The following is a 14,410-nucleotide window of genomic DNA, read 5'->3' as shown; positions in this document are numbered from 1 at the left end:
GCTTGAGTGGCCAAAACCTGGGGCACCAAAAATTGGTGAACGCTTTTGAAAGTAAGGACCCCAGTACTGCAGCTGGATCTGTCTAGGCAGAGACCCAGACCCTGTGGCGCTTCATTGAATTCAGTGAGATACCATATGGGCATGGGGTCTGCTTGCATAGATCCCATTGCAGGATCAAGACCTTGGGACTTAACTTGTCTGCCAAAGATTCACCATGTGTAAAAAGGTAATAATTATGCTTCTGGGGTGGGGGGAGAGGAGAGGAGGGGAGGGGGTGCTGTGTAGGTCAGTTGATGTTTTTACAGCATTTTTAAGATAAAAGGTGCTGACTATTATAATACAGTCTGTTACCAATGCTTTGACTGGTTAGACAGCATTTAAGATTCTTATTGCAGCGCTTAGCTGCTGTGTTGATGGGTGCAGTATCAGAATCTATATGGACAGATAGAGAAATGCTGCTTACGGTACTTATGACTTCTCAACAAACATCTGGTGGAGGTTCTTTTACATCCTCCTTTACTGCTGTATCTGAGCACCTCATACCCTTTAATTGTATTTAGTCTCACGACATCCCTGTGAGGTAGGGATGTTCCCCCTTTTACAGATGGGGAACTAAGGCACAGAGAGACAAGTGACTTCTCTAGGTTTACATGGGAAGTCTGTGACAGCATAGGGCTCACCAGACATAGGCTAGCACCCAAACTACCAGGCCATCTTTCCTTTAGTGTCGTCGTACTGTAATTGTTATTGCGTAGTTGTATTAAGCTTTGGAATGTGTTGTGATATAATTTCCTGGCCGCTCAGCATAAACCATTTGATTAATTTTAGCAATTGCATTACTGAACATTTCTTTCTTTGTCAGCTTCTGAGCTCTCAGAAGAAACGGAAGGAGCCGTTAGCAGCTTTCAGCGGGTTTACCTGTGGGGAGGTGAGTTTTATCCTGCTGTCAGTTATAAGAGGTTGGAAAAATAAAAGACCAAAAAAATTGGGGCCACATTCTCTGCCAGTGTAAACTGGAAAAGCCATTTGACTTTAATGGAGCTACACCAGTAGAAAACTTGGCCTTAGACCAGAGTCTTTTCTCACCTACAAGGCATGATGCTGGTGTAGAATCAGTGTAAGCAAGAGGTGAATTAGGCCCATTGTTTCTTAAATCTATGCAAGAAGCTATGGAGATAAAGCCATTTATCTCATTGTCAGCCCCTAGATACCATGGTAATTTGGCATTTTGCAAATATCTAGATAGATTTGTTTAATTATCATGACTCATCGCAAGCGTCCATTGTTCCCCTTAGATTTACTGCATGAATATCCCCAAACACTTTTTTGCTACTGCTCTAGGAGTACATAGGGTGACATGCTTCTAGAGCCTTGGTATTGATTATTTCCTGATTATGGATATTTACTGAGTTTAGTGGATTCATTTTGGTTCAGCATGGTGGGATTTTCCAAAGCACCTAAGGCAGTTCCAGAGCTTTTGAAAATCCAACACTCGGAATATAAGAACTTCCCTATCAGAACAGACCAGTGATCATTCTAATCTGGTGCCCGTCTCAGCCAGTGGCCAGTGCTCGGTTCTTTAGAGGTAGTTGTAAAGCCTCCTGTAGTGTAATTCACTTGTGCAGTATATATCACAGAGAGGAATTTCTTCCTAACTCCAGCTGGTGAACTCTTGTACCCTGAAGCATGGGGACTGATACACTAAGTGGCCCCAAAACAGGGGCTAAGTGCAGACACAACTGTTTCATCCTTCGGTGAAACTTCCTTAGCTGTTTGCTTAGATAATAACATTGCACTGTAAAATGTTCTTTGTTAACTTGTTGTGTAAAACTCAGTACCAGCAAACTGTTTAGGAATGAATAGTCAGTATGTTTCATAGAAGAACTGCATCTGGAATCAATGTGAGCTTAAGGGACAGTCTTTTTGTTCTGTGTCTGTACAGCGCCTAGCACAATTGGGGTCCTAGTCCATAACTAGGGCTTCTAGGCACTATATTAATACCAATAATACAGAATAATAAATAGCTCTGATTGTGTTCTAGGTTCTGATATGATTACCCGGACGAAATCCTCTGCATGTGATGCGGCTGTTTTACAAACCCAGACTGAGCTAATGTTACCAGGTACTGGGCAGTACTGCAGTAGGTGCTGGGGGGTGTTGGTGACCTGTGATGTACAGGAGGTCAGAGTAGATGATCTGATGGCCCCATTTGGCTTTAAACTCTATGACTCTGTGAAATAACCAGGGGAAACTTCAGATTTGATACATTTCATGTGACAAACAAGGAGGATGGGTTTAAGACAGCGTAGGAGAATGCAGAATTTAGCTGTGAGTGCCCAGAACACTTGGTGTCAAATCTATTGTTTTGCTCTTTATTGAAGTACATGCATGGGGAATGAGTGGGTTTGGGCAGATTGGTTCAGACAAAACAAGAACCCCCCTGAACCTTCTCCCCAGCTTCTCTTCCTTTTTCATTTTTGCATGTCCCTGCACTTCCATGGCCAGAACAGAAGCGAAAGGTCTAGAATATCAGAGGAGAGCCTGTCCTCATGACAACTGTACAGACTCAGAGGATTTGGCTTCTTCTGATAAGCTTCTGAATGAACGTAATAGTCCATAACTATGCTGATTTGCACCAGCTGAGGTTCTGGCCCACAGACTTTTGGGAGCTTAATGGAACCAAGCCTGAGCTCTGAAACTAGAATCATAGGCCTTTTGTCCATAGCTGCCTGCTGTTCCAGATTCTGCTCTTGGTTAGGCCAGTGTAAATCCAAAGCAACTCAACTGAAGTCACTAGAGTTTCTACACAAGTGTAAATGAGAAAAGGATGTGGCCTCTTGATGGCAGCGTTTTGGTTCATCTTTACCAAGTTGTAATCCTTCTGTGAAGCTTTGATGAATGTCTGTGGGAGATGCAGGTGTGATTTAAGGCAGGTAAAATGGTAAAACAGGGCAAACTGTTATTGATTTAGCTCATATAATTTGCATGAAAGATGAACTAAAATTCCTGTTTAACTGGCTAAGCTCCCATATGATTAGTGGACCATAAGTCTAGACTTTAAAAGGAGGAATAAAAACATTTAAAACATTCTTTTCATTTAGCTGCCAAGACTTGAGTTCAGGGCCTTGGGGTTCTACGTTTTCCCTGCAACAATTGATGATATCATTAAAACCTAAAGCAATGCAGCTTTCTGCACCGTGCCTTAGGGATGAGTCATATCAGCTACTGTTTCAAGAGGGGCTGTCCCTAAATTACGCAACACATTTTTGGTGATTTTTTTTTTCCAAAACCCACCCACCTCTTGTAACTTTTTGTAACACTGAAACAAACACACCCACTTAAGGACCTACTCACCCACTAATGTGTTACACAATTTATGGACAGCCCCAGAGAAACCTAGGAGACTGAAGGCTTGGGTCTTGACAGGTAAAATGACTTCCAGGTTATCTGTTAAAAAGACAGAGTGACTGAGAAATCTGGGGAAATATCTGCAAGAGTGAGACTTTTTATTACCGCACGATCATGTTTACAGCACATGGCAACATTTCTGAATATTTTATGATAAGGGAAAATGAATAGACACAATAAACACCCTGCACATGTTCAGCTTGAGATATGTGTGAGGTTTAGCATTTGTGATCCAAGTATTAGTGTTTCTTTGGTTTTGTGTTTCAATTTTTCGCTGACTATTTTAGTGCTTCATGGATTAAAGAACGTGGGAGTTGTACAGGGCCAAAATAATGTGTGGTGTGGTCTGCTCCTCTCTTTTGACAAATAAGCGAATGTTAATTGACAGACTGGAAGGAGATCAGTGGAAAAACAACAAAAATGTCCCGAGAGCTGCATGGGCTTATTTAAGGGGAACAATTGAAAAGAGACAAAAATAGCTCAGGGACAACAATGGGAAGGCACCACAGTCTACACACATTTGAAGACAGCATATGTCAGGGATAGAGAAGAATTACTTAATTGCTATGTGGGGGTATTACTGGGAGAAATAGGATTAAATTAATAAAAGGAGCATTTTGGCTAAGTATTGGGGGAAACTTGCTGATAGTGGGCTGTTGCATAACTTCCCAAGGGAACTGGTGGAAATTGCATCACTGCAGGTCATTAAAACTAACTTGGTTAATATACAAGAAAAGATATTGTGAGCAATGATCCTGCAATGGCAGGTTGATGGACTGGATAAAGTTAACAGCCTTTCCATTTCTTGCTGGTGCATTTATTTTTTTAATTCCTGGTTGATGGAGATGCTGTGATATGAGCATATTCAGCTCCTTAATAGACTCTTGAGAAAAAAGATAAAATACCAACCCAGACACAGTTCAAATACAGAGGTATTATCCCTGGAACAGTCCTATTTAAAACCAACCTGGATATACATTAACCCTGAGAAAAGGTTTCAGCTGTCACACTGTAGAATTCAGAGTTTTACATATAAACAATCCTCATGTATCCCAGATTGTAAATCAATCTTCTTCTTCTTCTTCTTTTTTTAATGTGGATCAGATTCTGTAATGGAACTTTTTTCCCTAATGGACAACAGCCTGATACAACTAGACCAAAGCCGCTCCCTCCCATCCCAGCAGTACTGGCTCTTCAAACACAAGTATTCAGCAGAGCAGGCAACACTCTGGTGTCTCACACGTAAGAAATCTTAGACCTTTAGTCTACATGTTAGTAAGGAAACAATAATTAATCAGCAGTTTCGATAGCTACTCTAGTCATGGGTGTTAGAACCCGCAGCATTTATGGATTTTTTCCACAGGGAAAGCGCAAAAATTCACATGGGAGTCATGTAATCGCCAGCCTCAATGAGAAGCCACCCAGCCCATGATGAGGCTGGCAGGCTGGCATCACTCCCTTGCCGCTCAGTGGCTTTGTCAACTGTGGCAAAAAAAAAAAATCACTGCTGGTGCATCTTCACTAGCGGTAGCAGCTGTGGAAGCTATAGAGTAGTGTAGACCGTACCCAACTGTTCGTACTACCAAGTTAGACGGCGTGTTAAAATCATCTGAGTCTTGCCTACGTTAATGCTGTGGAGCTGCACCAGTGGTGAATTCCAGAACATGAATTTTTGCCAGGGTAGGCACAGTTGTTTGTAAAAACGTGAGTGAGCCCCTAGGTAAAGAAAGGAAAAAAGTCGTGGCATAATGCTCAAAAATGTCTGTTATAAAAGGTGAAGATCTCTCCAGTTTTCCGTGATACTGGGGTTCAGATACGAGTCTGATGCTCCTCTCATACTACAGAGTAACTCCACTGGCATCGGTGAAGTTACACTCTGAGGGTAACAATGGGGTAAGAGAGAGGAGAATCAGGCCCTGTGTTTGTTTATTGCCTGTTCATCCATTCTGATGTCCCAAGTGCCTGACTTTAAGACATTAAAACACCAAAGAAAGGTGACCTGCAAATGAGGAAAAAATGGTGTGCAGCCATGTTTGCTGTTTTAATGATGCATAAACAAACCCTGAAAGGTTTCTTTTAGCCACAGTGTGACCTGGAAATGGAGTAAAAGGTAGTAAAGAATAAAGAGGGCGATCACTGCATAGTTTTCTCAAGTCATCTTCCTGGCACCTGCTATTCCTCTGTTATTTAGCTCTGCAAGACATCATTCAAATCAAGTTTACTGTCTATAGTACATATTTTATGAAACAGCGCTGGCGCAGTGTAGAAATGTTGGGGGATAACATATTTCCATATTTTGGAAAGATGGGTCGCTACGTCTCTGGCTATGTTTACACTGCTCAGGGCATCAGTCCTGTAGCACAATAATTAGCAAACTGGCTTGATCAGTTCTTTATTTTATTTTTTTAAAAGTGCATTAGCACCTTGGAATTTTGCAAAATTCCTCTGCGATAGCAAGGAAGGAAGGCAGCCAGCCAGGGTGTGAATTTCAAGGTAAACCACTAAAAGGAAGCAACTCATATGGTTCATCTGCATAAAAGCATTTTTAGTGTATGAGAGAAACTCTCCAGAAATAATTTTACAAACTTTTCATAGGACATTCTGGAAAATGTTTGCTGATACTGCCTTTTTTATTTTATAAACCAGAAGAAATATGCAATTGTTATTGTAGGCTTAATATATTGAATTAGTTTGGAAATCCTCATATCTGTTTCTTGGGTGTTCTGATCCCTGTTTTATAAAAAAGATTGCCTAAAACAAAAAAAGACTGTGAACCAGATCCTACTCTCAGCTTTTCCTGTGTAAACCTGGAGTAACCCCACTCATGCCAGGAAATTATTCTGAGATTACACCAGTTGAAAGCAGAATTTGTCCCTATTTATTTTTCTTATACAGTAATATCATAATGAGATCAATAAAACACACCTCAGTAAAGAGTATTTGTGCTAAAGATTTAATATTAAGAATGATAAGCAAGTGAGAGATGGGAATGGAGAGAAGGGGCACACAAGTAGCTAAGTTTATAAAACTGAGCTGCTTTCTGCCTCTTAGGTTGTGCACAAGAAGATGCATTTTGTCAGCTGGCAGCTCTTCAGAATACCACAAGCACATATTTTGCCTGCATTCTCTATCCAGAGGCTCAGATCTGTGATAATTACATCAACCACATCCCCCAAAACTGTCAGACTGTATTACCTCAGCAACTGCAGACCGTGTATCACAAAATAGGTGAGCTTTATTTTCTGTGTTAAATTGTATATTTCAGACAGATGTATATTGTATTCCTGGCAGCATCGATCAGAATCTCAGCTTTTAATTTGAAGGATGTCAAATAGGAATGTAGGAATGTTATAAACTGCAACAAGGAAGACTAGGTGGCTCTGGAAATAACATAAAGTAGCAATGAAAGACTAACATTAGTAACTGAAAGGCATCATGTCTATGTGGTGGCCAATGTGCTGGTGATCTCCCTTCAGTTTCTAGTGGAAGGATATTCATAACGCATCCCTGTTAGCATCTATGTCAGAGGGGCCAAACGAAGCTGCACCAGGAGTCCTCAGACCTTTTCCTAGTCTTAACAGTATTTGAGTATGGAGATTGTCTTTGGGATGTCTCCCTTCACATTCACAATCATTGACATCCCTGTGGCAACTGCAGTAATTGCATTCATGGGAAAAGAAATGTTAGAAAAGTGTTTAAAGTATTTTTAGCTTCCTTATAGCTTCCAGCCCCATAATATTGCTCTGTTTTAAATGAAAGAACCCAACACCTGAAGTACTCAACATTGACTCTATTAAGAGCCCAAAGGGAAGGGGAAGCTGCATAAAATACCCACTCTGCATTCTTCCAGTCTGTCCAGAGATGTTGCATTTAGTCCAAAGTGGACTGCATAATTCTGTGGCCTGGAATCACTTCAATACAAGTCCCTGCTAGCCTGGGATTTCAGAACCTGAACTTGAGTCCCTTACTTATCAGCCCATCTTGCTGTCATTATAATGCCTGTTGGGCATTCATCCTGTGTAGAAACAAATCTAACCGTCAAACATATTTATTGTTGGTCTAAATTTATCTTCCAATACACTGAGAAATCAGCACTGTGTCACAGAAATGTTGCTTTCTCTCTCCTCTTTATGTTCGCTTGATAGTATAAATCATTTGAAGAAAGAAGTAACTTTCCCTTTGATTTTTTCAGTCATACTAGAAGGGACTGTGAAGAGTTTCTACACACGTTTACCGTTCCGTAAAGTAACTGGAATTTCAGTGAGAAACAAGATTGATATGAGCGGGAAAGCCATTTCCGATGGGTATGATTCAACTCAATTCAATTTTGTTAGCATGGGACTTTGGCCACATCCAAAATATCAAAACCATATCATGTAAATGGAGAGGATCAGGCATATTCATTAAAAATATTAAAGAGCAGTATATCTTTTTGGGAGAATAACCAATATATTACAAATATTAATCACACAATTTTAAGTGAATTTATAATGTATTCATTGTATTATCTAGTCTGTATAATGCGACACCACAAAATCAGTAGAACTGTTGTCAATAACACACAAAATGCATCTATGCTAATGTTTTCAGTACAGTCACTCTTCTAAATAACAACAGCTGAACTCTTATACATACAATACAAAGAACTAGATAGTGCAGTCAGAGTTTGCAGAATCTGCACAACTCCTCACTGCAGTGTATTGGCTAAACCCTAGGGACCTGCAGACCCTAAGGGGACATTCCTTATTTAAATAGAAAATTGCCTGTCCCCTAATAAATTAGTGCAGGATGCCTTTTATCCCGTACCTCAACATATTAAAATATTATCAGTATGCAAAACCATTTTTATTATGACCTTACCTTCCAATGAGACAAAGTTTGTAAAATTAGACAATGTAGTAAGGCAGAGTCGGTCCCAGGATTTACTGAACTAATGTATGTCTAGCACAGAGAATCCCAAACTATGGGGCACAGCCCCCTGGGGGAGCACAATAAAGTTATCGGGAGGCATGAAGACTTGATGGGGCCATGCTGAAAGGTTGGAGTCAGAAGGGGGCTCTATCCGGAAGGGGAAGCAGACAGGGCTCTGTGCAGGTGGTCTTGGCTTCCAGGACCAGGCTCTTTGCCCACCTTGTCCCCCCACTGCTGCAGCTGGAGTAGCCACCAGCCAGCGGTTATGCTCTTCTGCTGAGGATGTTGGCAGAGACTCTGTGAGTGGGGAACAGAAGGCTGCACCCTGGGAGGACTAACAGCCCCTCCCCCCCCGCCGCCAGACAGAGCCCCTTCCTGACCCTTGCCCTTCAGCCCAGCTCCACACAGCCCCATCCACTTGCCCTGCCAGATGGGGCTGCGCTCAAGGACTGGAGTCAGCAGAGGGCCAGTAATCACTGGTGCATCTTTCCACTCCCGTCCCAACCCTGGCCCTTCAGTGCGGCCCTGTTCACTTTCAGAGCTGGGTCCCAGCAGCCAAGAGTGCCTGCCTGCCTGCCTGCAGGGAAAGGAAGGTTTCCTCAACTGCCACATGGTTAGTACACCCTACCCTTTGTGGTACTGGGCACCCCACCCCTGTCCCCTGTGGGTACAGGATATTCGTCCCCACAGGGGTGCTAAGAAAACAGTTCTGTATTTTTGAAATACAATGCTGGCAACCCTAGGCAGACCCCTGTTGGAACTGTGAGCAAGGCTATAGTTTCAACAGGCTGTCAATTGTACTAAAGTCTGGAGTATTTTTTCTTCTTCCCCCTGTTAGGTTTTTTGAGTGTGAGCGCCGATGTGATGCTGACCCCTGTTGCACAGGATTTGGGCTTTTAAATGAGTCACAATCAACAGGTATTCTTTACTGAAGCAGTCGGGGGCGGGAAGTGGGAGGGGGTCAGGCTGTTTGGGGAGGCATAGCCTTCCCTACCCGGCCCTCCAGACAGTTTTGGAAACCTGATGTGGCCCTCAGGCCAAAAGGTTTGCTCACCCCTGGGCTAGGCCCTCCATTTCTCAGAGGTGCTGAAACGTTAGCTGAGAGACTCCCATTGACATCAATGGGCTTTGGAACTAACCCTAGTTACCTGATGGTGCCCCATTGAAATCAAGAGAGTTTCATCACTAACTTCAATGGAAGCGGGATCTGGCCCTAAGTGACCTAATGAGTCTTTTCCTTCTCCGATTTCTGAGCCTAAGGAACTTTCATATAATACTTAGTGGAACCAGAAAATATTAATTTTCTTAAAAGTCTTATTTAAAACAAAGTTACCATGGTGATTTTTGTAACTGGATATTTTCCCGATAGGTGGTGAGGTGCTCTGCTTGACTCTGAACAGTTTAGGAATCCAGACCTGCACTGAGGAAACGGGAAGCACTTGGCAGATTTCCGATTGCAGCTCTCCAGATGTCAGAATCTATCCATTTGGCTGGTATCAGAAGCCTGGTGAGTAATGCAGGTGGTCTGCCATTTAGAACGTCTTCTGCATAATGTTATTTATTTGCTTTATAGTAATGCCTAGAGGCCCCAAACAAAATTGGGAACCCATTGTATTAGGAACTGGACAAACACATAGTAAGAGACAGGCTCTGCCTCAAAGAGGCTACAGCTAGAGGAGGCAGACAAAGGATGTATTTTATCCCCATTTTACAGATGGGAAACTGAGCTACAGAGAGGTTAAGTGAGTTTCCCAAGATCAAACAGAAAGTGAGTGACAGAGCCAGGAACTGAACAAAGATCTCTTATATCCCAGTCTAAGCCCTCAGTTTAGTTACAAGGTCATACTTCATTCCCACCATCCAGATTATACTAAGGTTCAGCAGTCAGTAAACCATACCAATTTTAGAAGCTATACTGGGATATGTGGAGGCCAATACTCTCTTATCTAGGTCTTGACTTTTGAACCACTGAAGTCAATGGGAGTTTTGTTCCTGTGTTTAGTGAAGGCAGGATTATGTCCAGAGTTTAAATACCAATAATACTGCATTTCTAATGTGCCTTGAAATAATTCAGCCATTGATAAAAGATAGCCTATTTAGGTGAAGGAAGTGTTTCCAGAAGACAAGAACAGCATAAAGAGGGAAGTTTATTGGAACTGGTCAAAATATATTTTATTTTCCATAAAAAATGTCAACAAAACTAAATATTATTTCTGATGAAAATTTTCACTGAATTAGTTTAGGGTGAGGGGTTATATGTTATTTGTTTTTGTTTTTAAAGAAAACTCACAACCCCATAATTTTCCGTTTCGGAAAACTAAAACCGGGATAATTTAGGTTTTTAACAACTGCAAACCAAACTTTTTTTTTTTTTTTTTTTTTTTTACAAAAACATCAAAAATGTAAATGAAAATGGAAATTTTCTTGGGAAGATGTACATTTAATCAACAAGCCATTTTTTGTCCAAATATAAAAAAGCTGGAAAACTTTCAGTCATCAATAGTAATAATCAGAGTTTCAAGCTACCAAGTAGCTCAAAAATATAAATTATGGTGTTTTTTCTCAACTTACAGAGCAATTCAGTGACAGTCACATTTCTTTTAGAGAAAGAGAACAAAACACAAGAAAGAATAAAAATAACATGACTGTCAGTTATTAGCACTTAGATATTTAAGTGCCCTGCACAGAAAATATGGACATAACATTTCCACAGCTAAATGGCCCATATAATGCAAAATCTTTCTTGATGACTTTCAGTTACTCTGCTTACAGTAGCTATATTGGTGCACTTGACACCAAGATTGCAAAAAAATGTAAAAGAATTTGGAACACCGAAATCCTCTTGTCCATTTATCTGGTGGAAAACTATAGTCATGTGGTTTTTTGACTTTATATTCTAGGGATGGAGGTCCCAGGGAGGATAATTTCTAATTCAGTTGGGGTGAGGCAATGACAGGAGAGGGAGGAGTAGAGTAACGGGATGGTGCATAGGTGCTGAAAATAGGGGTGCTGCTGCACCCCCTGGCTTGAAGTTGTTTCCATTATATACATGATTTACCATTTGGTTCAATGGCTCTCAGCATCCCCGCTATACAAATTGTTCCAGCACCCCTGGGATGGTGCATTTTGGAGTGAATGTTCTCTTGCTGGTCACCTGTTTTCTCGGAAGTGGACAGGCTGACCTGAGCTACAAAGTTCAGCTCCAGATCTGGATTCAAACTTCCCTGGATTCTGGAAATGTTTATAGATTCATTCATAGATTCCAGTGCTAGAAGGGACCATTGTGATCATCTAGTCTGACCTCTTGTGTAACACAGCCAGAGAGAGGCCATAGAACTTCCCGCAAATAATTCCTGGAGCATATCTTTTTAGGAAAACATCTGGGATCTTGGTTTAGGCTCATTTCTGCATAAAACTATTGTTTGTTAGTTTTTTTTTTTTTTGTGGTGGTGGGAAACAGGGAAGGAGGGGTAGTATTGTTTTTAGGAAGCCCTGATTTACACTAAAATGCTCAGCCACCCTGAATTCTCTCTGTGTGGCCTAAAAAATATGCGCCACAGACCTTAGAGAACACGGGGGGAGATTTCTGCTTGCTGGAGGGGTCACTGAACTCTGTTAGACTTGCAGTCTCTTTTTTAGCTTTGCCAAGCTAATTAGAATCCTGCTTGCGGGTGGCTGTTCTGCATGTACCATATTGGAGCCTAAATTGTTTATTTTTTCTTTGTCTTCTTGGAAAGTATTAAATTATTCTGAGCAACAAGCTCTGTGCTGTCTGACTAGCTGACCACAGCGTGTGGGCAGGGTTCCACTTTCTCAGGCTTTCCTTTAATGCAGCAGAAACACTAAGGGAAAATGGAGGCAAGCCTGAGCCCAATCCTGCTATCGTTACTCAAGCAGACTACAGTGGGACTAGTTCCATAGAGTTTAAGGCAGAAAGGACCATTAAATCATCTAGTCTGACCACAGCTCATTTAATATCACCCTGTATTGAGCCCAGTAGAGGTATATGCAAGGATTGCTCATGTGGAAAAGGGATTACTACAGCAGGATCCACTGGATATGCAATCCAATCGGTGTGGGGGGAGGGGGGGCTTTGCTTCTGTGCAGAATCCCACTGAAGACAGGGCTCCACAGGGGTGCAAAGGCCTGCTGGGGTGGATCAAGGCCTGCATTTGTACCAAATGGCCGGAGTAAGGACCCAATCCTGCTCCACCCCTGTTGAAGTCAATGAAGACTTTGCCACTGAATTTCATTTAGAGCAGGATCACACTGCCGATTGCTTCATTACTGCTATTTTTAAGTCTATTTCCTTTCTCCTCTGTAATACATAGAAAGCTTTTGCTTCTTGTCTCCTCTTTCCAAGGGAGGCTGTTGAGCTAATTGTCTGAAACAGCATTTGAAAATCCTTCTCTGGGTGACTATTGACAGTTTTGGTTATTAGAATTGAAATAACTGAGCAATGAATCCACTATTTACATTATGTTCTGCATTTCACTCAGCTTGGGCATTGAAATTAGGCTGGTCAGTTATGGTTTATGGTGGATTTTCATTGTTTGGTTCTCATGCGTTGGCACAACATTTAAACTATAAAATGTGCTGCAGGGACCAATCCTGCTTGGGCGGGGAGATAATCTAGATGGCCTAGTGGGTCCCTTTTATCTGTAAATTCTAGGGTTCTGCCATAGCAGAAAGCCCAGTGGAGGCTGAAGGTACACCTGCTCCTGTGTTCCAGCTGCACAGAGCAGACACAGAATGTCCTCCTTAGTCTTTTGCAGCTTGACTGGCAAAAACGCCAAAGGATTTGTCCCCATTTTGTAGGTGCCCTGTTGTCTCTGTAATCATCCCTAAAACATAATTCAATTGTAGTTAAAATGATTCACTCTTCCTAAAGGGTACGTCATTCTAAGAGGGCAGATAATCTAAAACTATCAAACTTAGATACATATGCACCTTTTAATGTATTGATCCTTACAACACCTCTGTGAGGGAAGGAAGTACTATTACCCTCATTTTACAGAGAGGAAATCAATGCACAGAAAGGCTAAGTGACTTGCCTCAGGTCATACAGGAAGTCGCTGACTGAACAGGGGCGTGAACTCACATTGCCTAGGCTAGTGCCTTAACCTCTTGACCATCCTTTTTCTCACTAACAAGCAACCCTGTTAAAGTCCAGAGGATTTTTCATTCACTCCAGGCTTAGGTATTATACGGTAGTTCCATCAACAGAAGATGTCACTTCTTATTGGACAAAGGCACTGCAGAGAGGAGCCTATGGCATAGGCAAAATGGCAAAATGGGGAGCCGAAGAGAGAATGGAGTTAGCAGCATTTCTTTCTGATGGGAAGGAAGTTTTAATGCGTTCCCACTGCCATGCATCTAGACAAAAGTCTGCACAGATGTTAATGCAAATCAAGATATTTGCAGACAAAAATTTGTATCACTTGTGCAGGTGTGTTCCAGCTCCGGGCACTAGAAGTGGAACAATTATGATGAAAGTTTTGAGACTGAAAAAGAAAGTGTAAAGTCAGTGGCTGAAATCTGGAGGGCCTTACAGACGCCGGTGGACGTTTGCTCAAATAAAGTCCTCTGGCTTTAGCCCACTATAAAATATTTATCTTGCTGAGGAAATTTTGCTGAAATCTTTATATATTTCATGGTATGTTGGTATGCAAATAAAAAAGAGCTAAAATAACAGCAAATATGAACAAGCTCTACGCGCTACAGCCAGTGTTTGGGAAGCAAAGATATTAAAGTCTGGTTGGTTTGTGTGGTGGATATGCAAATCCCAGAAAAGATATTGCAGGTTCAGAGACGATCTAGTTAGATTTAAAAAACTGTCTACCTTATATTGTTATATCAAACGATGTCTTTTTTTTTTAAATTTTAGCAACCATGACGAAGACTATACCCAATGCGTGCCCACCTGTTCTGTTACCTCGTAGCCCAGAGAACGGTGAGTGTCATAGTGTATTAGGGCAAAGAAAAGAATTGAGGAAAGGTGTAACCTCTATTTTTCATGCTCTGCATAACAACCACTTGTATAACGATCCACTTATGTTTCCTTTTCTTACTCTGTACAGATATAGCACGT

The 14,410-nt window shown here is 41.5% G+C and overlaps 1 protein-coding gene across 1 annotated transcript in view; it reads left to right on the top strand.

Annotated features, from left to right (window-relative positions):
- The window catches only part of TG (thyroglobulin), a 208,697-nt gene that overhangs the window by 76,612 nt on the left and 117,675 nt on the right, over positions 1-14,410 (top strand). The window contains exons 28-35 of the mRNA XM_048841675.2: positions 863-928; positions 2,042-2,122; positions 4,513-4,650; positions 6,460-6,636; positions 7,601-7,712; positions 9,158-9,237; positions 9,689-9,826; positions 14,207-14,272. Of these exons, the coding sequence (XP_048697632.2) occupies positions 863-928; positions 2,042-2,122; positions 4,513-4,650; positions 6,460-6,636; positions 7,601-7,712; positions 9,158-9,237; positions 9,689-9,826; positions 14,207-14,272 (858 nt within the window). The remainder of the gene's footprint in view (positions 1-862; positions 929-2,041; positions 2,123-4,512; positions 4,651-6,459; positions 6,637-7,600; positions 7,713-9,157; positions 9,238-9,688; positions 9,827-14,206; positions 14,273-14,410) is intronic.

This window comes from Caretta caretta, chromosome 2, assembly GCF_965140235.1.
Source record: "Caretta caretta isolate rCarCar2 chromosome 2, rCarCar1.hap1, whole genome shotgun sequence".
In the NCBI taxonomy this organism is placed as follows: Eukaryota; Metazoa; Chordata; order Testudines; family Cheloniidae; genus Caretta; species Caretta caretta.
The sequence above is the reverse complement of the archived record's forward strand: the minus strand, read 5'-3'. Positions and strand labels throughout refer to the sequence as shown.